The 27,410-nt window shown below is 50.2% G+C and overlaps 6 protein-coding genes across 6 annotated transcripts; 3 read left to right on the top strand and 3 right to left on the bottom strand.

The window, feature by feature from the left end:
- Nucleotides 1-255: 255 nt before the first annotated feature.
- On the top strand, nucleotides 256-4,796 carry SPSK_00199 (uncharacterized protein; the record flags this gene model as incomplete). Its single annotated transcript, XM_016727177.1, has 7 exons — nucleotides 256-336; nucleotides 479-613; nucleotides 703-3,060; nucleotides 3,144-3,590; nucleotides 3,668-3,914; nucleotides 3,986-4,236; nucleotides 4,335-4,796. 7 exons carry the CDS (start codon nucleotides 256-258, stop codon nucleotides 4,794-4,796), a joined length of 3,981 nt encoding a protein of 1,326 aa, XP_016586565.1.
- Nucleotides 4,797-5,462: 666 nt separating this feature from the next.
- Nucleotides 5,463-8,744, top strand: SPSK_00218 (DDHD domain protein; the record flags this gene model as incomplete). The annotated part of the gene is made up of 1 exon (XM_016727196.1): nucleotides 5,463-8,744. One exon carries the CDS (start codon nucleotides 5,463-5,465, stop codon nucleotides 8,742-8,744), a length of 3,282 nt encoding a protein of 1,093 aa, XP_016586564.1.
- A 143-nt stretch (nucleotides 8,745-8,887) lies between these two features.
- On the bottom strand, nucleotides 8,888-10,252 carry SPSK_00280 (DNA excision repair protein ERCC-2; the record flags this gene model as incomplete). The annotated part of the gene is made up of 1 exon (XM_016727254.1): nucleotides 8,888-10,252. The coding sequence occupies one exon, from the start codon at nucleotides 10,250-10,252 to the stop codon at nucleotides 8,888-8,890; it is 1,365 nt and encodes a 454-aa protein (XP_016586563.1).
- Nucleotides 10,253-10,326: 74 nt separating this feature from the next.
- SPSK_00301 (uncharacterized protein) lies at nucleotides 10,327-11,381 on the bottom strand (the record flags this gene model as incomplete). Its single annotated transcript, XM_016727275.1, has 4 exons — nucleotides 10,327-10,472; nucleotides 10,551-10,881; nucleotides 10,940-11,056; nucleotides 11,133-11,381. The coding sequence occupies 4 exons, from the start codon at nucleotides 11,379-11,381 to the stop codon at nucleotides 10,327-10,329; spliced, it is 843 nt and encodes a 280-aa protein (XP_016586562.1).
- A 7,915-nt stretch (nucleotides 11,382-19,296) lies between these two features.
- SPSK_00196 (DNA-directed RNA polymerase I subunit RPA1) lies at nucleotides 19,297-24,593 on the top strand (the record flags this gene model as incomplete). The annotated part of the gene is made up of 2 exons (XM_016727174.1): nucleotides 19,297-19,478; nucleotides 19,544-24,593. 2 exons carry the CDS (start codon nucleotides 19,297-19,299, stop codon nucleotides 24,591-24,593), a joined length of 5,232 nt encoding a protein of 1,743 aa, XP_016586561.1.
- Nucleotides 24,594-26,584: 1,991 nt separating this feature from the next.
- Nucleotides 26,585-27,116, bottom strand: SPSK_00340 (histone H3; the record flags this gene model as incomplete). Its single annotated transcript, XM_016727314.1, has 3 exons — nucleotides 26,585-26,629; nucleotides 26,693-26,845; nucleotides 26,904-27,116. 3 exons carry the CDS (start codon nucleotides 27,114-27,116, stop codon nucleotides 26,585-26,587), a joined length of 411 nt encoding a protein of 136 aa, XP_016586560.1.
- Nucleotides 27,117-27,410: the final 294 nt, after the last annotated feature.

Below are 27,410 nucleotides of genomic sequence, written 5' to 3'. Positions count from 1 at the left end.
TCCAACCTACCAAACCGACCGTATCTGCCACTGTACCGCCCAACACTCCGGCGATTGATCGATAGCTGTCGTCTAGCTTCCTTACAACATCCAACCTCTATTAAAACCAGCACAGTGCTGTGTGCCGTCTGGAAGCTTCATGTGCTACCAACCTCTGCCGTTGTTCCAGAGGTCTCCTCTCGCAAGAGTTCGAACGTTCTGCACCATCTACCCTCCGACAGACAGAATGCCCGTACCGCACTTTTCCCGGGAACAATGAAGGCTGTTCTTCCGGGTAAGCCAGAGCCCCGACTCCAAGCTCTCGCAAGCGGCTTATGGCGTTCCCAGCGGGTCATAGTTAGTTTTCCCACAGCCCCTTCCGGTCCAGAGGGATTACTTCCTGTCACATTCAAGAGCCTCTCGGTTTAACTCACGTGTGGCATAGGTATATATCACAGGAAACGCAGTGGCAATTCTTAGCGACCATAACACTCTACAGCAGACTATTTACGACGATGATGTCACCCCCCTCGAAGCCGTGGCCTTTGACGAAACCTCAGGCCGGATTGCCACATGCACCGACACAACTGTTCGTGTATATCAGCCTGCAGGCGTGCCAGAGGAACCTCTTCGGGTATGAACACCTTCCTGCGTCCACTTCTTCCAGTTCCCGGTCTTGGGTGTTGGAAATGACTTGAGCTAACATGGATCTTCTACCGCCAGTGGGTTCTGCAGTGTACCTTCGTTCCCAGTATCCGACCATTGGACAGCAGCCACAGAGACAGTGCAAAAATCGACCGCTTTCCAATGGTTCTATCGTGGGGGGCTTCAAGGGAACTGATTGTTGGACATCGTACGCTGGCACTTTATCATACCGGGCCGTCCCCTGTTTGCTTATGGCGCAAGCCACTTGGAAACGTCGTTCAGCGAGTCTGCTTTTCGTACGACTCATCATACATTGCCTGTGTTGGCTATACAGATCGTCTTATTAAAGTCTGGAGGCGCCTAAACTTTGGCTCGGACAATGTAGGGTTCGACTTTTTTTACCTTCGGCACCCAGAGCCAGTTACCAACTTGCAATGGCGTGCGCCCTACCATGTTGGTCATACCATTGACCATGTCCTGTACACATTTTGCGTTGACAATATTCTGCGCATCTGGACCAAAGCCGATGTACACAGTACGACGCAACAGCAGCTATTTCTTAGGGGTGAAGTAGATTTGGCCGCATCGCTACATTTCGCTGCGCTTGACAACAGTGCTTTCGCTGGCGAGGTTCAGTGGGCCTTCATCATTCCGGGACGAGATCTGTCTGCTGCTACAGAAAGAGCAGTCCAAGAGCGCGATGAGACCAGTGAGAAAAACACGGGTGCCCTCCAGCACCTTGTCGACATAGCCAACCGAAGTTCCGAAGTCTGTATTGTTCTCGATGCTCGGGGCGCATTAGCTGCGATATCCCTAGAAAACCCTGACTCAAAGTCTCCGAAAACAAACGACACTTATACTATCACCCACCTAACTTCGCCTGATCTTGACTTCTCTCATAGTCTCGGATCACCACCAACATTGCACACCAATCATGTCGAGATTTACACCTTTTGTGACAACTCAAAGGGCCATCTCCATCTTCTTCTACATTACTTCACAGGAACGATCGACATCTATGAGGCAAATGTGGCCCTTGTCTTTAACGAGACATCTTCAGGTCCACGATTGTGGCACAAGAGCACTTGGTCCGGACACTCGGGGCCTATTCGCAAAATGGTTCGCAACTTTAGTGGGGGCGCTGTTGTTTCAAGAACACACAACGGTGAAGGCACGGTGTGGAGCCATACTCACGGCAACAAAGGCACTCCACTGTCACCGAATGCTGTGCTTATGGAAGAAAAGCCAATACGCAGAATCTGTGTCCTGCGGAAAGGCCGGTTTGTTGTGTTTCTCTTCGATTCCAGTTTAGCCGTCTGGGACTGCCGCAGCGGTGTCCCAACGCTCTTGGGCCATTGTGATTACACTATCTCGGGAAAGCCCCTTTGCCTACTGGTTCTGCCACGTGAGAGGGCACAAGATGGCTCAGTTGCCCATATTGCTACAGTGACCTCCGAGAACCACGGTGTCGTTTGGGAAGTTGTTCTTCCGAAACCTACCACTGAGATCCCACCACACCAGCAAAATGTTGAGGTAAAAGGGCAAAACCTCTCTTCCGTCAGCGAGTATTGCAGGTTTGACCTGGGGGATGCTGGGAAATTGGCATACATGCTGCCAGTCGACCCTGCTGGCGCAAATCCTATCATATCTGGTTTCCTGGACGTGTTTGCTCGCGATGTTGCCATCTCATACACAGAAACAGGTCGGATCGAGTTCTGGACTGCCCGTCTCAACCACAGCAGTAAAAGAGTTGAGTGGTTGTCGACGTCGTCGATGGAGACGGGCATCCGTAGCCCATCTCTTGTGAGTGGTAGCACGCGAAAGAAGGCAGCGTTGGTCAATGATCGCCGCTCTGTTGTCACGATCTGGGATATTCAGGGAGCCCAGCTTGAATATGAGAGCAGCTTCGAAAGTCACGATACCGTACAAGATCTGGACTGGACATCAACACCGGACTCGCAATCTATTCTGGCTGTTGGGTTTCCACACCGTGTTCTCCTCTTATCACAACTACGGTACGACTATCTAAACAAGGGCCCTGCATGGGCAGTTGTCCGAGTGATTGATATACGCGGACAAACGCCACACCCTATAGGCGATTCTACCTGGCTTGGCGACGGTGATTTTGTCATTGGAGCTGGAAATCAACTTCTTGTACATGATAGAATGTACAGTATCCCCAATGCCCTTGTCGCTGGCCTCCGTCTTCCACAATCTCGAACACGCAACGACCTCTTCGATGTTGTCCAAAGGCTTAATGGGCCGCTTCCTGTTTTTCATCCCCAGTTCTTGAGCCAGTGCATGCTGGCTGGTAAAAACGAACTTGTGCAGCAAATCCTAATGTCTCTGCACAACGTCCTCAAGCTTTCTGTGCAAGGCGATGCGGTCGATGACTACCTTGGGATAGAACTCGAACAGTTTTACAAAGGCGGACAGGTGTGTATACCCCCGGGTTGTTTTATCGCATCAAATACCTTCTCCTCTCTTTATCGATAGATGACTAACAAAAGCGACTGCAGAAAACAATGTCCCGTGAAAAGGAGAAGAACTCCAAGGCATCTCTCATCACGCGTGACCTGTCTATTGACGATGATAGTGATGTCTTCACAGAAAGTGTCGCGCAAGCAATCAGTGAAAAACTCACGACTTTTCCCCTTCCCCAATTATCTGGTCATGAGCAGATTCAACTCATGGATATAGTAGAGTGCGCCGGCTTATTGGAAAAGCAACGCCGGTCTATGGACGGAAACGGAGCTCGATATATGCTGTTTTTCCGGCAGCACGCTCTCCGTAAAGGACGCACAAATGAAATCCACATCGGTTGGAGAGAATTCTGCTGGGCGTTCCACTCAACGAGCCAGGATATTCTTGTCGACTTCGTATCTCGGCAACATCACGGGTCTTTAGTATGGGAGCATGCGCGGGAGAGCGGCATGTTTATGTGGCTAACAGATAATTCTGCGGTGGTGAGAGAGTCCTGTTTACATCTCTTGTCTATCATCCATTTCCTGAAGCTTCTCGCTGCTAACCAATTGTGCCATAGAAAACACAGTTCGAGGTCATTGCTCGCAACGAATACGCGAAAAGCGAGCTGAAGAACCCAGTCGACTGCAGTTTGTTTTATCTAGCGCTCAAGAAGAAGGCGGTGTTGCAGGGCCTCTGGCGAATGGCTTCGTGGAACCGGGAACAGGGGGCTACACAACGGCTTCTCTCGAATAATTTTGAGGAGCGAAAGTGGAAGACCACAGCTTTGAAAAACGCCTATGCCTTGATGAGCAAGAGACGATTCGGTGCGCTTCTCCACGTTTTGGTTTTTTGCTATATTTTCCTCTTACTTTATGCTAATACCTGTACCTTCTAGAATACGCCGCGGCCTTCTTCCTTCTCGCAGATCGGCTCCAAGACGCAATGAATGTCTGCTTTAACCAACTCCAGGATCTACAGCTAGCTGTCAGCATTGCCCGCGTCTATGAGGGCGATCAGGGTCCCGTTCTGATGCGATTCCTGGAAGAAGTGGTCCTTAATGTGGCTGCACAAGAAGGAAATCGGTGGCTCGCATCGTGGGCATTTTGGATGCTCCGCCGGAAAGACATGTCCGTTCGTGCCCTGATTGTGAGTCTCACAGCCGGTATTGTTATCGAAGTGGCTGCGCCTTTTGCACGCACTTATACTCATATCAAAATTGCTGACTTATGTGATGCGCCTTACAGACTCCCGTTTATACGCTCATCGAAACACCATGCTCTCCCGATATCAAGTCCAAGTTGTTTCTCACGGACGATCCTGCGCTTGTTGTCCTTTATGGCCAATTGCGGCAAAAAACTTTACAAACGCTACGGGGTGTTTCCAAGGTGACGCCGAGGGCGGAATGGGAGCTCGTTTTACACAGCGCACGCCTATACGGTCGCATGGGCTGCGACTTGCTGGGAGTTGACTTGGTGCGCAACTGGGAGTTCCTCCTCGCCGGACCGTCTTCCTCGATGGTACAGAACGACGTACGCCCCCTTCAAATGCTTCGCCGTCGGAGCTCGTTGGTCGTTGCCGACCTGCCTTTGTCGCATATAGCAGAGCAACTGCCGGCAGACCTCAATAGCGACGGGGCACCGAAGATGGCGCCGAGTGTATTTGAAGAGCCAGACCCAAACTCGCTCCTTGACAGTTTCGGATTCTAGTACACGCGGATAACGTCAGCTACAACCAGCATTGATTGGCAAACGCATGGCAAGATTCCATCCCGGGACCCGATGCAATTCTCAAATTATATCCGCATCCCCGGTATAATTGGTGTACGAATTCTTCGTACTATAATACATAATTAGTGATTTCTGTACCCTTTATCAAAACCCACAGCGGCGTGTTGACTCTGTGCACTAAAGTTCCATGTAATCTTTTGTCTCTTGTGGTATTATTGGATATTCTGTCGCAGCTGTATTCGTGGTCAGCCAATCACACTACGCCAAGCGGCTCCAGATTTTGGACAGGCTTGTCGTTAGCTAAGAAACAAAAAACGTCATCGTCAGCAAGCCATGAGCGACAGTAGGCTTTCTAAGTCTTCATCCTTGCTCGATCTCGTCACACTTGCCAGTCCACTACATCCCCGTTACCTTCATCTTTACGCTAGTGTCATCGCCTCGTTTAATTTTCAGATGCCCATTCCTTCTAGTATCCTCCGATTTGTGTCGCTGGTTCAGGGCGTCTTGTTAACATTTACCCAGTAGCCACAATCCCAAGGAGCTCTCATCAACGGTGTACCTAGCAACTGCGCCTGCAACTCCGTCATCGTCACGGCATCTTCCTCTTCAGAAGAGTTCTTTTGCTGTTGAGTACTCTTCAATCAAATGTCCGCGCTACCGAACACCGTACGGCCCGTCCAGCCTGTGAGCTCTTCTCCCTGCATGCACAATCTCGGGCCCGGATGCCACCTTGCGCCAATACCTCAACCACAAACCGATTCATGGCTTAATGGTATCCCGCCGAGCAATGCACAATTTTTTTATTCGTCCACAGTACCCATCGATGACCCAATATTGATCCCTTCCAATGATTCCACATCCCCGAAACGGCCTCTACGACCTTTCTCCCAAGCAGATAGCAACCGGCTTGAAAGAGCGTGGTTGCAACTTTTCTCCGAAGACGCCAGGGAAAATCATCTTTCAGCACGGCTTCGTCACAACCCTAGCCCACCAGTCATACAGTCAAACGAAGACACATTAGATATTGTCGTGCGCAATCTAACGGCAAGGCACCGCTTAAAGCACTTGCAGGATAGAGGTACCGGGCACGATGCCGCCACAACGGTTAGAATCACCGTGCAGGGAGCGGCAACTTCCATTCCAGTTTGTTGCGAAGACCTGCTTGTCGACGCCAGAGGAGAGTTACGAACCCTGTTTTGCCCACTCGCTGTTCAGCGCCGTGCTGAGCTGGGTGTTGACGCCGTGACGAGGAGCGTCATGGTGGCCCTCAACCGTACCAAGAATGACCTCAGCAACACCAATACTTCGACAGCGTCGTCTTCTATGCATCTTGCAGCGGCTCCACCTATAGAGTCAAACTCTTCCGTACCACGAACACGGCGACCTTCATCACAAGAGACAACAAGTCCGGCTCTTGACCCTTTTCTCCTTCGCGACCAGGTCACTTTGCCTACAAGAAGGGGCACAACTGACGGTCCTGACGAGGCCGTTTCGCACCTACCTGCACTACCTAGCCCCATTGCTCCTCTGTCCAGACTACCTATCCCGGATGATGGCATTTCTGGGAAACCATTTTTGCGACCGGGTATACCAAGCGAATTCGTACGAAGCTCAGCATCTCCTTCTCCACCGTTTCGTGTAAACGAAGTTGAACGCATGGACCCAGAAAGTGCACTAGAAACTGCCGGCGGCGATACTGAAATGCATCACCCGTACTCTTCGTCGCCCCTTCATCAACAGTGTCAATCTGTACATGGGCCCGGTGTTAACTGGGAGGAAACGGAGACCTTGAGACGCGAGATACAGTCTTCTTCGTTGTCGCTAGATCGCATGAGGAAATCCTTTGAAGTTGCTGTTGGTATCTCGCGCTTATACACAGTCGACTTGCCTGCCCTTCAAATGAAACCAATTTATTGGTCCCCGGTGCATGATATAAGTGCCGTCCAAAGGGCCACTTGGTTTTATAGAGATACAATGATGCCGCTTGAAGCCGATGTATCCAACCAGCTGGAATCGCTGTTCAGGGAACTGCGACCATGGACGGAAACATGGAAAATAGAGTTACGCTGTGCGGTCGACATTGGCCCTATCGGCGAGGAGAAAGTGTCCCAGCCATTGTGGCCATCTTCTACGCAGGATAAAACCAGAACAAGGACAGGTCGAGCCCACCCAGTGCCCAAGATATCGAGTGATCCGTTTTGCGCCTCTCACTGCTTTCAAGGCACCGCAGCAGCTGTGGGCACCGTGGGATCTCCTCCTGCTTCATATTCCGATCGGACAACTGCAGGTGACTCAGGCAATTGTGCTTCACCATCCGCCTCCGGCGAAAAGTGCTTTGCAAATTACGATGCGATATTCAAGGATGGCACACAGGCTTTCCTCCTAAAGCCAAGCCTGAGACCCTCGGCCTACTACCGCCGGCAGCCTGTTGCAAAAATTTGCAAGGGAGCGACGGTCGGGATTCCTATTGTCAGAGGCTTTGATAGAGATGCTTGGAATCGTATCCACAATCAGTCACCACGTGGCCTTGTGGCCAAAAGTTTTCCGGCTGCGCCCAGTTTCGACTCGGCCGCTATTGCAGGGAATGTTCACGGTCATCAAGAAGGTGTTGAAGACTGTCCGGGCTGCAGAGCCGAGAAGTTAGGCTGTCAAGTTTCTGACCTCGTACTGGTCATACACGGCGTTGGGCAAAAGCTAGCAGAGAGGGTGGAAAGCTTTCACTTTACGCATGCCGTTAACGGATTACGGCGGGCGGTGAGTGCGGAGCTTAAAACCCCCGTTGTACAGTCGGTTCTCCGCGACGGTCACAGTGGCATCATGGTTTTGCCAGTCAACTGGCGGCACACGCTGTCGTTCGAAGACGGTGGGTTCTCAGAACCCCGAGGCGAGGAAGGGCACGCTACTACAAGTGGCTTCGAACTCAAGGATATTGAGCAAACTAGCATTCCAGCCGTCCGGAGTATGATATCAGACGTTATGTTTGACATACCCTTCTACATGTCGAATCACAAGCCGAAGATGATCACTTCACTGGTGCGCGAAGCCAACCGCGTCTATCGCCTTTGGTGCCAAAACAATCCGGGCTTTTCTCAAACAGGCCGAGTACATCTCATAGGCCACTCTCTCGGGAGTGCAATGGCCGTCGAGGTGCTATCCAAGCAACCGACGAAAATACCTCGCGTTGAACCTATTCCTACACCAGCCGTATCAAACTTTTTTGAATTCGACACTACGAATCTCTTCCTCCTTGGAAGTCCCGCCGCCTTTTTCCTACTGTTGGAGCGCGGCGCACTCGTTCCACGCCGCGGTCGACAAAAGCCAGGCATGGTTACCCGTAACAACATTGACCGCCGTGTTTTTGGGGAGGCTGGCACATTTGGCTGCCTCGCCGTTGACAACATATATAACGTACTCGCAAAGGAAGATCCTATTGCATATCTACTTAACGGGACCATCGACTCAGCCTATGCATCCGGTCTCAAAACAGCGTATGTACCTTCGGCGTCCGTAAGTCTTTTCGCCTCTATCAGCCAGTCTCTTAGGGGTGTTTTCCCGGGAATGCCTACAACTCCTCATCAGGTAGATAACTCTCTCTCTACCACTGCTCTTCCAGCCATCGTACGGCTCCCGTCCCAGGTTGAACTTGAAGTTCATGATTTTACTCGGGAAGAGATTGCCGAGCACAAAGCTTATCTTCTCAACGACAATGGGCAAGTCGACTACTTCCTTCAATCCGGCGGCGGCCCCCTCGAAATCCAATACCTGAATATGCTTAGCGCCCACACGAGTTACTGGACTAACCAAGATCTCATCCGGATGCTCTGTGTCGAAATTGGCCGCCGCCCAGGTACAGATCATACGATGCCAACAATGCGTGCTGTCAAGTCCTTTCAGAGGCCGTTCCAACCGTCGGCCAGGCGTAAATAGTCCAAGTCTAAGAAAATATGAATCAATAGTAAACAACTTATGTGTATACAATCTCTCGAGTGTCATATTCATAAATAGCTATAGTCCTGTATACGAGGCCACCCGATGAGCTCATTGAACCATTTTTACAATACCTCGATACCTCATGCGCCATCCAATTCCATCATGACCGCGGTCATATCCTCGTCTTCATAGACGTCTCTGTCTGCTTGTGTGCTGCCTGAACCAAGATAACGTGCCATTCCCGCTCCGCTAACCTGCTCCTGGAGCTCCGTTATACGATCAAAATCGGCCTTCTCTTGGTGTTTCTTTAGATCTGCGGGACTCCATGTACTAATACCCTCTTGGTCTTTCGCGTGGAAAGGCTGCGCCATATCCCGCAAAAATTTCTTAGCGTTGCTGACAGCCATGTCAGTACTGAGGTTGGCATCAGCTTCCAACAGAGCCTGGTTGATCCACTTCGGAAGCTGGTTCCGTTTCTTTTGGTACCGCCTGTCAGCGAGAACCATGATCCCATAATCGTCCTTCCCACGCAGGACACGGCCCAGACATTGCGCTGCATGCCGCATAGCGTCAAAGGAAAGAAAGTCGTTTTCACGAATGCGGTATGTTTCGCGCAAAAACTCAAGCCGCGCCTTGAGGATTCGCGACTCGGTATACTGGAACGGAACACCGATAGATAGCACAGTTCGGCCATATTGGTGGTCAAAATCGATCCCTTCGGACACCTTGCCACGGGCGACGCAAAGTAACACAGCGCCCCTCCCGTTGCAGCATGCTGTTCGATACGTCTCCAGAGCCAGTGAAGTCTCCTGTGCATCAGGAGTCTCGACCAGGATAAGTTTGTACTTCCAAACCTCGTCCAAGATACCCATGCCTTGCCACATGCTGATGATTGACTCCATGTATAGGTATGAGGGGAAAAAAACTACCATACCGTCCGGAGTTATCTTGGCAAACTCGGTTAGAAGGTTGCCATAATTTCGCACGACGCTTGGCTCGTTTCTGACTTGGAAACTAGTGGACATCGATGCCTGGTCACTTCCTCTGGTGACAATCATAGGCAAGAAAGAACGCCGGGCGAGAGTCATACTATACGACTCTTGTACAACCGTTGTAAAGTCAAGCATCTTCGGGTACATCTCCAGCGGAGAGATTGTCCCGGACGTTATGATGACGCTGCTGAAACGTTCGAAGACAGGTTTGATAGCAATCGCGGCGTCTAAACATGTGAAGTGGAGTACAGGGTTGGGGACTTCCGCCGTATCCGATTCAAAAGGCTCGAGGATAAGCAAGAAGCCCTTTTCATATGTCGCAACTAGGGTTGCAAAGGTTGCCACCTCTCGCAAAGGCTGGTAATCCTCGATGTTCGTGAGTTCCAGCGTGCGGACAAGAGACGCCAGTCGCTCCGCACAAAAGCGCAACGGTTTCTTTTCGATGAAAGTGTATTCCTTCAAATGGGCAAGGAATGACGGTGGTGTCTCCGAAATGACTTGCCGCACCTTCATTCGCGTCTATTTTAGCAACCCACGTCAGCCTCATGAAACATTTAGATTTCCTACTGCGGATACATCAAAAACCTTCACATCTTCAGCAAACCTGAGCGCTGAAATACAGGTCGTGTACTTGCCTTCAGGTATTCAATAAACCTTTTGAGGAAAGCGACAAAATGTTCGGCCCGTCGGATGTTGCCAGGAACAGCTTCGGTAAGGAGATCTTCGGGTAGTGCTTTAAGGTCAACAAAGTTAGAAAAGACGCTCGTCGTCGCCTGATATCACCTTCTTGTTTGAAGTTGCGTGTACTTACTTGGATTTGTCATAAAAGCGTCTTCTTGGCGTGCCTCGTCTGCTTCTCTCAACCCCTGAACTAGTTTTTGATACTCATTTTCCAACTGCTTTTGGTCCGTTTCACGCATCTCATTTATTCTCCGTTCCAGGTTCTGTGCCCCTCTTGTAGCCTTGCGAAGGGAATCCTCCGTAATGTCGGTGCTTAGGGATTCAATGCAAACATTGTCAATGTTGTGGGCTTCGTCAAAAACCACAATGCAGTCTTTCGAGAGCTCTTTCGAGACCCTCTCTGCGATTTTAGGATCGAGTAGGTAGTGGTACGAGTAAATGATAACGTTGCAAAATTGCATCTGCATGCGTTAGAGGATTGGCTGTATAACATGGCTACAGGATAATTGGATAACTCACCATACGACGAGACGTAAAATACGGGCACTGCTTGTGTTCTTTACCATAACGCAGAAGACCATCAAGCGTCCAAACGCCGTTGGGAATCAAGTTGTGAGGTTCAAGTTTGTCGAGATTCTAAACGGTTCAGTTAGTATTGAAGTGCTTATAAATATCGAAGGCTACAAGGAAAGCCGTGGTAAACAAAACGTACGTCGTGGTAAATGCAGACATCGACGTCGTCACCGCGTTCCTTTTTTTCCCTGACAAAACCAGCAGTGAGGCTGCGGCATCGCGCATCAACAACTGCGCCGCTTTTTTCGCGCTTCACGGATGGGTGAAGGCAAAGGTTCTTGCGACTGGTCAGCCCGAGTCCTCGAAATTCTTCTTCACTACCAAGCACCTGCGCTCGGTATTTCATCAATGCTTTGAGCTCAACGAGGGCTTTCTCGATCTCGGACATAGTGCCTGTATATGGCGGGGCGCGTCAGCCAACAAACCGTAACCACCATAACTCCCCAAAGGATGTTCGTCAATGGGCACATGGAAACTGACGGGAGCAATAAATAAGCTTTCGTTGTGTTGGATAATACTGCTGGTATGCAACAATGAGCGACAGCAGAGACACGGTCTTTCCGGTGCCAGATGGCATTTCCAACACGCAGTTACCACCCGCATCAAGAGTCTCTGTGTAATGTAGTTAGAAAAGTGCATGTCTTTTAAGGAGATGTCACATAGAGAAAGTGTCATTATACTCTTGAGGTCACACATGTAGCTTCATATCAGTGTACACCCTGCGTTAGCCCAAGTCACAACCGGGTGCAAAGTAGACGGCGAATGGCCAGAGTAGGAAATTAAGGTTCACGATTGCTCACGCATATTGCTCTGCCACGTCATGGTCAGTATATCGGTGCAGCAAATGTGCACGCGGCGAAGACAAAAGAAATAAATTTACCTGGGTATATCCGTGGATACGGAAACAATACCGGCAAGTCACTAAGAATCATGCCGTGCGTTAGTTTATTTAGTTCATAATGCAGCAAGCGCAGATGTGGTAGAGGTAGCATATGTCGGTGAAGGTCTCTAGGCAAGATAATAGAGGGCGGCCGAGCACACACTCGATATTGAACTTCATCGTACGCGAGGCGACACTGACGAGTCCGCATATGTCTCTGGCAGGTGTCGTCAAATTAGGCCGCGAGCTTGATTAAGTTTGTGAAACAGCCAGGGAGGCAAGGATTTGATATCCAGTTGCTAGCAAGGGACAGGTCTGCACCAAAGTCCGTCAAGAAAGTCCACAAAGACTTCTTCGAGACTCAGTGCACGGTGAACTTGTAACTAGGGTAGTTGAGCGCAGATTGAGAACAGTCAAGTCGAGGTCGTACAGCCTTGGTAGTTGCAAGAAGAGAAAAGGCAGCAAATGATGGACACGAATTGCGTTACGTTCTTCACTCCATCCTAGTCGCGGTATCACGTGCCGTTATTTTCGCGTCATGCTGTGGGATAATATGCATGTCATAATACAGAAAATGGCAGGCGGGGCCTCTCAAGGCAGTATCTAGGGGCCAGCACGTGACCTGTTGGGCCGGTTGGTCTATTACGTGCGCTGTCAAAAAAAAGCATCACGCAGCTAAAATAATCGATCACAATGGTTGAGTTCGTTTGTTGCATTTTGGAAGCAACTAATTATTAAAGGGGTCCCCAGACTAATCGCTATAAGATAGAGCCGTGCTACTACACGTCTCGAATGCAAACTTCTCGTGTGATTGCCCCCAAAGCACATCTGTTGCCTCATTCAATCTCAAACGAGCACCGTGCCTTATGTCAATAAGAAATCATTAAGGGACTTACAAGTTCGCATTTCACACGCTGTTAAATATACAGAGTATCGCGGGTTTTTATTATAACGCAATCCAGCCTTTGAAGTTAAGCTACATTTGCCCCAGTCACCCACCAAAATCAATACTGAATACGGGGGAATTCCTGCTACAGTGATACTTTCTTCGTCTGCTTGACGGTCAAGGCCGTTTCATAGCAAGACCTCCGGATTTCGTGTAACTGTGCCCAATTCCCACCCATGTCCAGGCTCGAAATTGGCTGGTAGCAACGGCTGCCCAGTTTAGATAGAGATTCACTCCGGATAACTCCGCATTATGTTCACTTTTACGACGAAACATAACCAGGCGGCTAAGAAAATAGCCCGCTAGAAAACTGTGTTCATAATGGATGAGCCGACAATCGTCTCCCACACCCAAATACGAGTTCATCTTATGAATACCTACATCGTACACAACGGAGTTTGTTGCCGCATGACGTTGTGGCGACAACAAAAAAATAGATGGGTTTTCATCGTCATTATGGGTAGCTTTATCACAGGACAAACAAACCACGCCGCACGGTTGTACCCTGTGGTGCTAACGAGGTGGATCCTCCCTGCTGTTCATGGATCTGTAAAAACCGCGCGCGCCGTACGACCGTACGCTTTGCGGAAGGTCTTAAGAACGAGCAGTTCCTTGCATCTTGCAGCCCTAGGCTCCCACCGGCCGAGCTGGCTAGCGATGAACACCAGAGGGTTCTCCAAAACCTACAATGATCTTCGCTTTAAGGGTGGTCCTTGCCAGGCAAAGCTATCAAGGGCTAGATACGCAGATCCGCCAGGCAGTCGTTGGCACGGCACCTTTTTAGGGTATAAAGAATCGGCCTGTAGCATGCCTCCATGCTTCTTTTTCAATGCCCATCGCGTCCCTAGTCTTAGACATCTTCGGGCCCAACCCGGGTCCAACCCCCGAGAGCCCAATACGCCATTGCGGCCGTTGCGCCTTGCTGCCTCGAAAATAAAGCATAGGAGGTAAAGGTGCTGGTATTAGTGCCCATGAGCCCTTCAGGAAACGGGTCATCCAATAATATACAATGCTAGCCACTCGTACCCCGTCGGTTGTTGGTTGTTGTGGGCCATTTGTTACCAAGGCAGGGCTGTGACAGAGCAAAGTATCGTGGCGAGCGTGGCTCAGCCGTGTTGCTTCGGTAGCTCATTTACCGATTCACTCCTATGTATCGGCCTTCCCCGTTTTTTGCGCACGGGTGCAGCAGTGCCCATTTTCAATACCCCATTCCCAACCTCATTTCCTCGATTGCTGTGCTCTTTTGGCGGGTGTTTTTTAACTTTGATAAAGGACGGCCTGAGAAATTCACCACCTTCCAAAATCGGCCGCCACTCATGACATGTTCTATATTGCGGACAGGGATTCGCTTCTACGCTGCCAAATCCTCCTCTGCACCCAGGCTCCTGCGCCCTAGGTTTTAATTTAAAAACAGTGTCTTCTCGGCGGCCTACAGGAGGTCCTTTAGCCAACCCGACTCAGGCAACACTGCGATTGTGTGTGGGATCGTTCGCCAAGGCCTGTCGTAAGCAACACAAGGCAAGTCATGGTGCAAGGCCGCCGTTGGACCATCCAACACAAACTGCGGTAGAATTCGGAGTGCGCATCTTGTTTTATCTGGCACAGTTTTAGCCAATTTGTCGCCAATCGCTAGGCAGCTGCCTCCCCTCTCAGTGTAAGTCGTGGGTAACATATGTCGTTATCACTGTCAGATACGCCGGACAGGCCATTCGTAGAAACCAGACGTCCAATTGCTTTCAAGGGTGGCCGGTCCGGTTACTTCATTGGAGCCCCGCGTCAACCAACAACAGGAAAATGCTGCGGCTCGACGAGGCTCGCCGTTGGACTTGTACGATGCTGCCGCTTGATCACCACATACAAATCATCGAATACCTTCCAATACACAAACGAAAATGGGCGACGCCGAGCCCACCTGCACGTCATGTGTCATATCCACGAAAATGGTGGGCGAAAAGGACATACAGGGGGGTGCACGAAGTTGCGGGCTAGACAGTCCGCGTCAAGGGACCTCTTCTCTCGATCAGTCTAGCAAAGACAAAAAACAGCAATGGTGCATTGACTTGAATCTCCATCGTTCCTGCACACCGGGATACAACATGAAATGGGAGCCACAACGGAAATGTGCCAGGGCATCTGGCTGAAGTACGTCTGCTAGACACTCGTTTTCTGAACTCTCAAAAGCACTGAGGATTCCGTGAGACAACCGCCCAAAGGCCAATCCCGCGCTGCAAACCGGCATGCAATACTGCACTGAAAACAGTATAAGCCCGACTTCATCACACATACCTTGTGCACGAGCGTCTGGAAGCTCGTCCCTTTTGGCAGGGGGTCATTATGCAAGTGCAAGGTCTGTTATAATGCGTGACCTCGCAACCGCTCTCTCTCTCTGTGCCGTCCCGCGTCCAGTTCCTCTCTCTCTCCCTCTCCCCTCGATCTCCCTTTCTGACTGGATCCCCGTCACCAACCTGTCCGTCAGAACCAAGTCGGCCATCACTGCTAGCCCTCAAAATCCTACACAGGCAGTCAGCGCTTCATATGGTGTGAGATTATGTGCTATTAGCTCATGGGCGTCAGTCTATATTTGGTGGTGGCTCTCTGTATATATCTTGATGTATATATCTTTACATATTACCGTTGGCGACGCTCCAACAGCCATTGCCTTATTCGTACCAAATAATGTGGATTTACCCCCCCCCCCCCCTCAACCCCCTGTTCCGACTTCCACACATACACACACATCCTCTCTGTCAAGTCTGTCATCCAGGCTCCCATGTCATTGGGGTTCTAAATATACGCATCCTCCAAGTATTGGCGCAGTGGTATATCGGTATGTCTGTGGCGATGCAGCCCTTAGTATTACCCGGTACATGACTTTCCTCTCAACTCCTGCTGCTTTCAGCACCAGCGGTCTCTTCAATGAATACACACAGTGCACCCGCATTTATCAGCCATGTCTACGCCAGTGTATGTGCACATCCTGCCTTGTTTACTGGTTTTCAGTCACTGGGTGCGTATGGCCTAATTTTCCTTTGGACTTTATTCTGGGTCCTTCACCACTTTCGTGAAAGATCGAAATATCGCCTGCGTGCATGTATAAGATCATGTATTAGGTAGTGGTCGCAGCTCAGGCTCCCTTCCAACCCGTTGGTTGCAGCCTCGCTACTCCCGTTGGCTATGCGTATCTGCATATTCCTCCTGATCGATTCGATCACTGCCACCATCGAGTGCTAGCAATCACGAACAGCCATAGAGCATTGGTAGCAACACGATGTTTAATCCTCCCCCCCCCTTTTTTTTTAATCCTTCCTTGTTCGTCCCACTAGATGTCACTTTATTTCTCATATACATATTCTCTCTTCTCCTCATTTCGTAGTCCCTTCACCATCTCAATTCTTTTTCGTTGCTTTCATGTTGTTTGGTTTGTATACGCGGTTTCATTCCCCCCTTCTCAACTGCGCCGGTTGCCTCCTTTCTCGATTTACGGGAGGCCCTCGTATCTGCGTTCTCATTCCTTAAACTTCTACATCCATATTTTTATGTTCATCTCCCGTGGCTTCTCCCTGTCCGGGCCTACCCTGCCTGGTTGTAATACATATGCTTAGCACACACGAGACTGGGTCTTATATAAAAAGGTCGATGGCCGCATTTTCCAGCTCTATGCAATACTCTCCTTTTCTGTCCGCATCAATACCACCACCCCAGCACCCCTCGCCATGGACCGCACACCCTCGTTAAGTCATTCTCCCAACTCCTCGCCAAAGTCAAACTGCCCCTCTGGGACCTCGTCTCTAGGGCATCCTTCTCCTGACACTTTTACTCGACACCACAGTGTCTCGTCACTATATGGAGTTGACCTGTTTTGTTCCATGGCGCCAACCCAGGACTCAGATATTCCCCTGTTCACCCTTGACACAACAAGCCAGCCAGACTGGAATCCTAGGTCAACAGCACACGTACCAGGTACATCATCTGGTCCCTCTACTGCCTTGCCCATAGAGTACGATTCCTTTGGTTGCCCTGGCATATACCACGGAGTACAACAGACACGCAGGACTATGCCAATAACTCTCTCGCTATCGCGTGCGGTTGCCACTGTACAGTCTCCTTTAAGGCCCGCATCCGCGTTGCATGTCTCATTCCCGTCTACATTGACAACTACGCCACGTCCTGTGACACAGACGAGTCTCCGCGACGAAATTGAAGTTGCTTTTCCAGCTCGTGCTAGTGTGACGAGCGCATCATCTTTTTCACAACGGCACAGCGGTCATCTACCGTACCAAATCGAGTCGGCCGAAGTCCACGGTACCAGTAGTAACACCGACGACCCATGCGGATTTGTTTCCGGCGACCCCATCGCCGTTTGGAACCAGAACACACCGACAACGGGCCGGCTACATGACACTTCGGACAGTTACCCACATCGGCCACAAAGTGCTGTGGCGGTGCAACAAAGAGACGTTGTTCGGACCCACCGGCAGCCCAGGCGGCTCACGACAAGGGAGGAGGCAAATTTTCAATGTGGAGTGAAGGGCTGTGGGAAGTTGTTCAGTCGAAGTTACAACTACAAAGCACACATGGAGACGCACAATGAAAAACGAGAGTATCCCTTTCCCTGTCAAGTGCCCGACTGCGGCAAGAGGTTCGTACGGAAGACGGACCTTCAGCGGCACCACCAGAGTGTCCACATGAAAGAACGAAATCACAGGTGTGACTACTGCGGTCGTCTCTTCTCCCGGAAGGACACCCTTCGAAGGTGAGCAAGATAAACGTCTCTTGACCTCGCTACCCGGGAAACTATCACACATCCTACACCACGCCGCCATTGGGGAATAGTGAGGCATATGATACTAGAAGGCTGTCCGGTAATGCCACATATATGACATTGGCGAGCTAACACTTGAACTGTAGGCATATGGATGATGGTTGTTCTAAACGATTCGACATTGGTACACTCGACTTGCACACGGAAATACTCAGTAATGCAAGTCGTGGCGAGGTGTGGCCTGCTCGGTAGCTGCCGCTCGAGTATCGGGGCGCATCCATCGACTGGACGTTGGTTTGCCGTATCCAGGCATGTATTCTATGTAGTTGATATTCAAGTTGTTGTCCCCTGTCACTCGTTCATATTCGTTTTTTTTTTTTTTTCTTCTTTTTTCGTTTACTCTTGTTTTGGGGGAGGGGGTAAAGAATAATGCAGTGTTCTTTTCACGGTGTGAGGACAAAAGCCACAGCCAGTCAGAATATCGACAGCGGCAGTAATGACCGCCGTGAAGCACGATTGCGAGCCGTCGCAATACCGGGTGGCCCAATCTCCGTCTCCGTCCCTCTCTGTATCCCTCCTGAATCACCCAGGCAGAGTCGACATCTTCCGCGTCAGATTGGCACGGAAGAACCAGTATTGCCAGCAGGGGGCCATCCCGGAGCAAATGACACAGTCCGGGTGAAACCCGAAAAGAAGGCGAGAAGGAAGCGACAAAGACAAATAAATAGATAAGGTTCTTCAGTTAAATCAGAACCTAATTGAAAATAAAACTGCGATTAAACCGGTCCGCCTGCTTCAGAACACAGGAGCCTGGATTACAAACTGTACCTGTACCGAACGCTGCGCTCACTTTGCGTTGCTCTGTCAAAGTTAACCGTCCGACAGAGTACGTTGTGCCAACGTCGCATGGCAGTCATGTGGGCCTGCGGGGAGGGTGGGACTCGGCGAGTTATGACCTCAAGCCGGACCCGAACGCCCAGACATATTACCGAGCCAGTTACACCGAGAGTCAGGTTAACAATAGGAGATGCAAGGGTGTTCGCTGTAGGGATACGTCTTTCGCCGGCGTTTCACGTCCTAGATAACAGTAAGAACTGTATGTCGTAGTGTACGACATAACATGTGTGCGTGGATCCGTAAATCACATTAAAGCTGTGCCCAGCGACCAATGACCAGGCAATTATGTAATGCAAGTCCTATACACGCCACAGTGCGTCTTGTAATATAGTACGTGTTGGAATATATCGACTACAGAATCCTACAGCATGATCCTCGCGGCTCGTCATCCTGTATGGTCGCGCCATCCGTTGAGACGGAAGATGAACGGACACCGTCTGTTTCTCCAACCATAACAAGATAGTAATTGATCGATGCGGAGTTATCCGGGCCAAACACGGTTTAAGTTGGTCTGGCCGTGCCCCATAATTCATTAGATTTCCACTGGGTAGAAAACTACTAAAGTTACAAAATTCTGCCGACGGCCACCGCTAAAATTTTTATTTATGGAGACTGCTAGGAAAATATCAAAGGAGTTGTAGAAAACGAAGAAAAGCAACCGACAAACAGCACAACTAAAATCACCTCGCCCCCGAGTTACCTGATTCACCAACCACAGATCCCTCAATTTCTTCTCACTTGACCCTCTTCTAAAGTCGATAATTCTTTGAACTCACCACAATTCCCGTCTGTCCGCCAGCACTGGAAGGCGCGACACGATGAACGTCTCGCAACCTGTCGCCTCATCGGTAGAAAGTGTCGAGTTCACTTTCCTCCCAACCGACGAGATTCGAGCAGCCTCTGTCCGAAGAATAGAAAACGACAGCACTTTTGATACACTTCTAAACCCCGTACCCGGGGGCCTTTATGACCCTGCTCTAGGCTCTTGGGGTGACTCCCTGTTTGTGCTCCTCGGAATTTATCCATAGCTCCATGTTGCTTCTGCTAACCATGATATATCCGCAGGTGTACGACATGCAACCTTGGTCAGTCCATGTGTCCCGGCCATGCGGGCCATATCGATCTTCCGGTCCCTGTCTACCACCCAGTCTTCATGGACCAGGTCTTACGACTACTCCGCGCTGAGTGTATCTACTGTCACCACTTCCGATTGCCACCAAAGGAAATCAACCGATATGCCTGTAAACTCCGGCTGCTTCAATACAGTCTTATACCGGAAGCGATGAAAATCGATGCTATTGGAGAGGACTTCCATAGCCTAGCATTACCCGGTCTCCCACGGGTCGACATGGAGTGCGACGACGACGGCAAGTCTGCGATCGACAATGTGTCTCGAGCGAGAAGCATCTACGTACAGCAGGCACTGCAAAACCAAAGAGTTCTGACCGGCGATATCCGCAAGGGTAAACACGAGGGTGCTTCCGAGCTTCGCCGAGAACTAGTTCAGCAATTTTTAAAGGATATTGTTGTTGGAAGACAGTGTGCTCGCTGCAAAGGCATCTCGCCTAGCTACCGAAAAGACCGCTCTGTTAAAATATTTGAAAAACCACTGAACTCCAAGGAGCAGGCAAAGATGGCGGCAGGACAATTTAAGGCTCGCGATGCCCTGACGCTTCGACCAAAGAGCCAACGGTCTAACGATACCACCGTTTCTGACGAAGGTATTGCCGACATCAGTCTCGATTCTGGTAGCGAGGATGGCAGCGACGTGCACGCGGACGCATTGGATGAATATGGCAACGTTGTTCACAAACCGGTTACAAACAAGCCGACATCTCCACAGCTCCAGCAACGCTACATTAGCACCCAGGAGGTTCTTGAGCGGCTACGCCTTCTCTTCGCCAATGAACAGGACGTTCTGCAACTCATCTACAACTCCAGGCCGCGTGGTCGTCACGCGCAGTCCACACCGGATATGTTTTTCATTCAAGCCCTGCTTGTCCCCCCGAACAAGTATCGGCCAGAGGCGCGCACCGGCGATGCACAAGTCACCGAAGCCCAGCAAAATTCCCTTTACAAAGCGATCCTTGGAGCATCTTTTCGCGTGGCTGAGATCCACCGCGAGATATCTGACGCAGCAACAAAGACCCCAGGTCGTTTCTCAAGGGATATTTTGTCTCTCCACGAGGCCTGGTCAGAACTCCAGAATTCTGTCAACTCCCTTATAGACAGTACCAAAAACCCAGCCCAAGGTCAAAACGCCAAGCGGATCGAGGACGGCATCAAACAAAAATTGGAAAAGAAAGAGGGGCTCTTCCGAAAGAACATGATGGGTAAACGCGTCAATTTCGCAGCCCGCAGCGTCATCTCACCTGACCCAAACATCGAAACAAACGAGATTGGTGTCCCGCCCGTTTTTGCACGCAAGCTTACATACCCCGAACCCGTAACAAGTCACAACTTCAAGGAACTTCAACAGGCCGTTATCAATGGCACAGACACTTGGCCTGGGGCGTCTGCGATCGAAAATGACAATGGGCAGGTGGTCAATCTGAGAGGGAAATCTTTGGAAGACAGAATGGCTCTCGCAAACCAGCTCCTAGCGCCTTCCAACAGCGGAAGTTCCACCATGAGGGGAAAGAAAGTTTATCGGCACCTTAGCAACGGTGATGTGGTTCTTATGAACCGCCAGCCCACCCTTCATAAGCCGTCCATTATGGGTCACCGAGTCAGAGTTTTACCCGGTGAGAAAACCATCCGTATGCATTATGCAAATTGCAACACATACAACGCGGATTTTGACGGTGATGAGATGAACATGCATTTCCCACAAAACGAAATCGCACGTGTTGAGGCATTACAGCTTGCGGACACAGATCACCAATATTTGTCTGGCACACAAGGCAAACCACTGCGAGGTCTCATCCAGGATCACATTTCCATCTCAGTCTCACTCTGCGGCAAGGACACCTTTTTCCACAGAGGGACATACCAGGATCTTGTCTATAGCGCACTGCGCCCTGAGAGCGGTCACATTTTGGGGGACCGCATTGAACTTGTCAGTCCTGCCGTCTTAAAGCCTGTGCCTAGATGGACTGGTAAACAGGTGATCACAACGATCCTAAAGAACGTCAAGCCGCCAAACTGTGCTCATCTTTGGATGAGCGGCAAGAGTCAAGTTCCCGAAAACAGGTGGGGTTCACATACGGAAGAGGGTTATATTGAGTTCCGAGACAGCGTCTTAATCTCCGGTATTCTCGATAAAGCTCACCTTGGACCGAGCTCTGGTGGTTTCATTCATGCCGTCCATGAAGTTTACGGCGCCTCGGTTGCTGGGAAGGTTTTGAGCTGCATGGGTCGTTTGTTAACACGACTACTCAACATGCGGGCCTTCACTTGCGGAATTGACGACCTGCGGTTGACACCGGAAGGCGAGGCCAACCGTAGTCGGGAGCTGAATGGAGCTCAAGATGCTGGGCTAGGAGTTGCTGCAGCCTATGTCAGCCTCAAAGACCAAGCGCCGACAGATAAAGATCCCGAACTTCTTCGCCGTCTTGAGGATGTCATGCGAGACGACAGCAAGCAGGAAGGCCTCGACTTGTTAATGAACAAGATGAGTGCTAGCGTTTCAAGCAACGTGACCAAGGCATGTCTCCCGGTTGGCCTTGAAAAGCCGTTTCCCCACAACCACATGCAAGCCATGACCATCTCTGGTGCCAAGGGAGGCAATGTGAACGCAAACTTGATTTCTTGCAATCTTGGCCAGCAGGTTCTGGAAGGCCGACGGGTCCCACTCATGGTTAGCGGGAAGTCTCTACCATGCTTTCCCGAATTTGACACAAGTTTGAGAGCCGGTGGCTATATTGTCAATCGCTTTCTTACCGGTATTCGTCCGCAAGAATACTATTTTCATCATATGGCTGGTCGTGAGGGTCTCATTGATACAGCAGTAAAGACATCGCGGTCGGGCTATCTTCAACGATGCCTGATCAAAGGAATGGAGGGTCTCGAAGTGGCTTACGACTCATCCGTTCGTGACTCCGACGGTAGCCTGGTTCAATTCCTCTATGGCGAAGATGGGCTTGACGTTACCAAGCAGAAATATCTCACCGACTTCAGCTTTGTGCTGCATAACCTCGAATCCGAAATGTCTGATTTTAAGTTTTCCGACCCTCGGACAGCGGGGTTATTTGAGCACAAGGACGAATTTTTCAAGCAGAGTAAACGCATGCTGAAGAGATCGAACGTGAACGCAGGTTTCGCTGACGAACCGGTCAATGCTTTGGTCAACCCTGCCAAGCACGCTTTTGCGATGTCGGAGAAATTTTTCGGCTTGATGTCAACCTATGTCCGCGAGAACAAGGACCGCCTCATTAAGGACAAGGAATCAAGAGGCGATGACCAGTCTACTTCACGTCTGCCGTTCGATCAAGCCTCGATGGGGAAACGATCGGTAGAGAGGGTGTTTGCTGCGAAGTACCTCCGGTCGCAGGTCGAGCCTGGCGAGGCTGTTGGCATTGTCGCCGGGCAATCTGTCGGTGAACCCTCGACGCAAATGACCTTGAACACATTTCATTTGGCAGGGCATTCCGCAAAGAATGTCACACTGGGTATTCCTCGTCTCAGAGAAATTTTGATGACTGCCAGTGCCAACATTTCAACACCGGCGATGACCCTAGTTCTTCGACCGGACTTGACACATCAGGAAGGTGAACATTTTGCGAAAACTATTGGTATGCTTCCACTCTCGCATATTCTCGACAAGATAGCAGTCAAAGAGCGTGTCGCCAGAGGCATTGGCCATCCATATTCAAAGATATTCGACGTTCGGCTCGATTTTTTCGCCTCGGACGAATATGAGGCAATATATGCTGTTCAAGCGTCCGATGTTTTGGATACGGTTGAAAAGAGGCTTCTACCGGTGCTGCGAAAGCTCATCACCAAGGCGACGAAGCAGAATGAGAAAGGTCAATCTAGCGCCAGCATACCTGACGTCGGTGTCAAGGCAGGCGTGATCGAAGTCTCTCGCACCGGTAACGAAGATAGCCATGGCAACGATGCACAAAGGGACGACGGCAGCGATGATGACAATGACGATGGTGACAACGATGCAACGAGTGCTAAGCAGCGCGGGAACCGAAACGAGGCTGTTTCATACGGACCAAACGACGAGGAGGATGATGACATTCGTATTCGCATGGAGCGGGATGCCACGACGGAAGAAGATCTCCCCGACGACGAAGGCTACGTGGGGAGCCCGCGGTCTGTGATGACTCACAATGCTCAGGCAGGCGAAAATGAACGTGCAAATGATAGCGAGGCAAGCGACGAAGAAGATAGTGCGCAACCAGGCGGAGATGTGCAAGGCGACACGGAACAGGGTGGTTCGGAGGCTCGCCAAGCCAGGGTCAAAAGTGGCAACACCAATATCACACGTTTCCGTGCGGACGAAAATGCTGGTGAATGGTGTGAGTTTACGCTTGAACTACCTGCCGACTCTCCCAAAATACTGATGCTCAGTGTCGTGGAAGATGCGGTACGACGATCGGTAGTACGCCAAATCCCTGGGGTGAAGTCTTGCACATATGTTGCCGACGAGGTTGTGAAGGACTCGCGTACTGGGATAGAAGTTAAGGTCCCGGTCGTGCACACGGAGGGCGCCAATATCCGAACCATACAACAATTTAGCGATTTCTTCGACCCTAACAAGTTGGCCACGAACGACATTGTGGCCATGTTAGAAGTTTACGGTGTTGAAGCCTGCCGGAACACCATCATTCGAGAATTGAGCACAGTTTTCGTCTCTCACGGTATCGGTGTGGACAACCGCCATCTCAATCTAATTGGCGATTTCATGACCCGTGGTGGTGGCTTTATGCCGTTTAACCGCTACGGTTTGAAAGGAAATGTGAGCCCTTTTACGAAGATGAGCTTTGAGACTACACTTGCGTTTTTGAAGGATGCATTGGTTGACGGTGACTGGGACGGCCTCGTTACCCCGAGTAGCCGCATTGTGATGGGCAGACTGGGCAAGACAGGAACAGGCTCATTTGATGTCTTGACCAGTGTTCCAATACAGCACTTTGACCCGATGCAAGGGCTTCGGACGAGCTAGGTTAAAAGAAATGGCGAAAGAACGGAGATATTGGGATGGGGAAGGTTGGTTTAGTAACCAAAGGACGTTGTACAAGACTGAAGATTGACATCCTGTTCTTCGGTTTTCAATTGTGAGAGATGGTGCGATGTATGGTACAAAATTTTGTTTCAACTACGCCAGTTTCGAACCGTCTAATTGTATATGCATGGCCGTTTACAGCACCATTGTGGACGGTCGGAGTTTCGTGTGAAGATAGAGACTTAAAACACAAGTGTAATGAAAATGGGTGCGAACTGTGCGGCCATTGGCTGCTTACCTCTGTATCTATCTTCTTTTGTCCTCCAGTTTACCGGCAACAGTACTTTAACCCCACGCTACATCTAGGACACTGTCAGTCAAAGGGCACATACAATTAATATATGTACATACATGTATTCATATACCTTACCCATTCCGTGCACCGCGGCAAAACTTATAAAACATATAATCATCAATGAATCACACTTTAAATCGACCTTTGAACGATGTCTTCGTAGAAACAAAACTGGCATCACGTCCCCGGATAACGCTTTACGTCGACAAAGTGAGCCTATTCGCCTACGAGGCATACTACATTCTCCGAGTAAGTCGTCAAGCTGGCCTTGGGGTGTAGAGGATTTTGTGTTTATGCAATAAACTAACAACAAGCAACCATCCGCTTCTGCTATCCCATAGAACGACAGCACGTTCAAAGAATGCTCTATCCAGTATGTCCCGATCCTACTGGGCGGGCTTATGAAAACGGTACACAATCCGCCGCTTTAATCATTGAAGCAGTCACATGTGCAACTCTCCTACAACAGACGCCAGGCTGACCGTCTATAATAGTGTGGTAATACCGCGCCGATATATATAAAAAGTGAGTAGTAGTCTAGGAAGCCACTCACTAATAGCATTATGCATTTACCGAGAGGGTACATGTAGACAAAGATAGTTGGATTGGCACTGAAAGGCTTCGCTGGGCTCGCATATTCGGTATACCGATGAAGGACGATTCACCTCCTGGGTCCTCCCCCCCCCGACACTAATGGCCATGCGAACAGCCAGTGCCATCGCAATAATGGATAGAGATAGCGGACAGGGTCGGCTCATAAGGGTGCTTGATGCGCTGTTTCACAGGCTCTGGGTCGAACACCAGCTAGTTCATGATGCTGAGGTACTTCAAGGCATTTTACGGAGTTTGCTTGGAGAAATCGGTTCAAAGCGCGGTAAGCTGGACATTCGGAACAATAGCGACTTTTTGCGTAGCTCGAATAAGACTAACGATAAAAACAGTTCTCGACAATGTCAACACTGAGGGTAAAGCCATCTTATTAAACAACACTAATAAAGCCTTTGTCGACGGTGCATTTAGTCTGCCGTGGATGGTCTGCACAAATCCAAAGGGTGAGAAAGAGGGCTTCTGGGGTGTCGACCATCTTGGCCAAGTAACACAGTTTCTAGGACTAAAACGACCTGGCGAAGGTGGCTGACGAGCGGTGCTGTAAACAGTGTAAGATGGAAGGGCCAATAAAAATCCCAGTGGCTACGCCGAGGCCTAGTAGCCTTCGCAGAAATCTATCTGCCCATTGTCAAATGTCATAATGCTCTAGGCGGAGAAACAACGCATATACGCTTACAGGGAGTTCTCGCGTCCATACACATCTGACACGTTTTGATTACGAAATCTCCGCCCAAGCCATTTACATCTCTGAAATCGCTTGAGCACATACTGACAGGTATTTCCCCTCCTTTCACGTCTCACTCCTACCATTCGTAACACAGTGGCAATTGAATCCGGATCGATAGTCTTGTCATAAATCAATAATTGTCTGGGCCGCCGACCCAGCTGCAATCCGGCTATTATACAGCCCTCGAGAATAAAACCAGAAATAAACCAACGCAAACATTAACGCCTTGTGATATTAACCCCGTCCGAATGTGAACCAATCATCACGAAAGCACAATCTGAAACCACGTCGCTTGATGGCCTAGTTGCGCTCGCCGCGCAGGCGGCGGGCCAGCTGAATGTCCTTCTATACGGATTATCAGCAAATAGCTCCACACATTATAGATAATTTAACACCGCGCCAACTTACCGACTGGATCGTGACGCGCTTGGCGTGGATGGCGCACAGGTTGGTGTCCTCGAAAAGAGAAACAAGGTAAGACTCGACCGACTCCTGAAGGGCGCCAATGGCAGACGACTGGAAGCGCAGATCGGACTTGAAGTCCTGTGCAATCTCACGGACCTGGTGCTCGTCAGTGATGATGTACAGTGTTGAGCAAAATACACGTGTGCTTGCTTACCAGGCGCTGGAACGGAAGCTTGCGAATGAGAAGCTCGGTCGACTTCTGGTAGCGGCGGATCTCACGGAGAGCGACGGTACCGGGCTTGTAACGATGGGGCTTCTTGACACCGCCGGTAGAGGGGGCACTCTTGCGGGCAGCCTTGGAAGCAAGCTGCTTACGAGGAGCCTTGCCACCAGTGGACTTCCGAGCGGTCTGCTTGGTGCGAGCCATTGTAGACGTTGATGATTTGTGTGGTACAAGAAAAGAAATTGACAAAACCGATGAAAGTTTTGCTGTTGCTGATGATTGGTGGCGGATTGATAATGTTGTAAGAGGAAAGATTGGGTGTAGTGGGGGGTGGGCGACCAAAGACTTAAGTAGGCCGCGTTTGTGAAGATTGTAGCGCAGGCTGATTTGGCAAAGTGGGTCCTTGGTCTTTCATTTTTATTGGGAGACTTGTGACTTGGCGTACATTTATATTTTTCGTGTTTTGATTGCCCGATTTGCACTAGCGTTAAATATTAG

Source organism: Sporothrix schenckii (assembly GCF_000961545.1).
Source record: "Sporothrix schenckii 1099-18 chromosome Unknown Cont45, whole genome shotgun sequence".
Classification (NCBI taxonomy): Eukaryota; Fungi; Ascomycota; class Sordariomycetes; order Ophiostomatales; family Ophiostomataceae; genus Sporothrix; species Sporothrix schenckii.
This window is presented reverse-complemented; position numbering and strand designations above follow the sequence as displayed.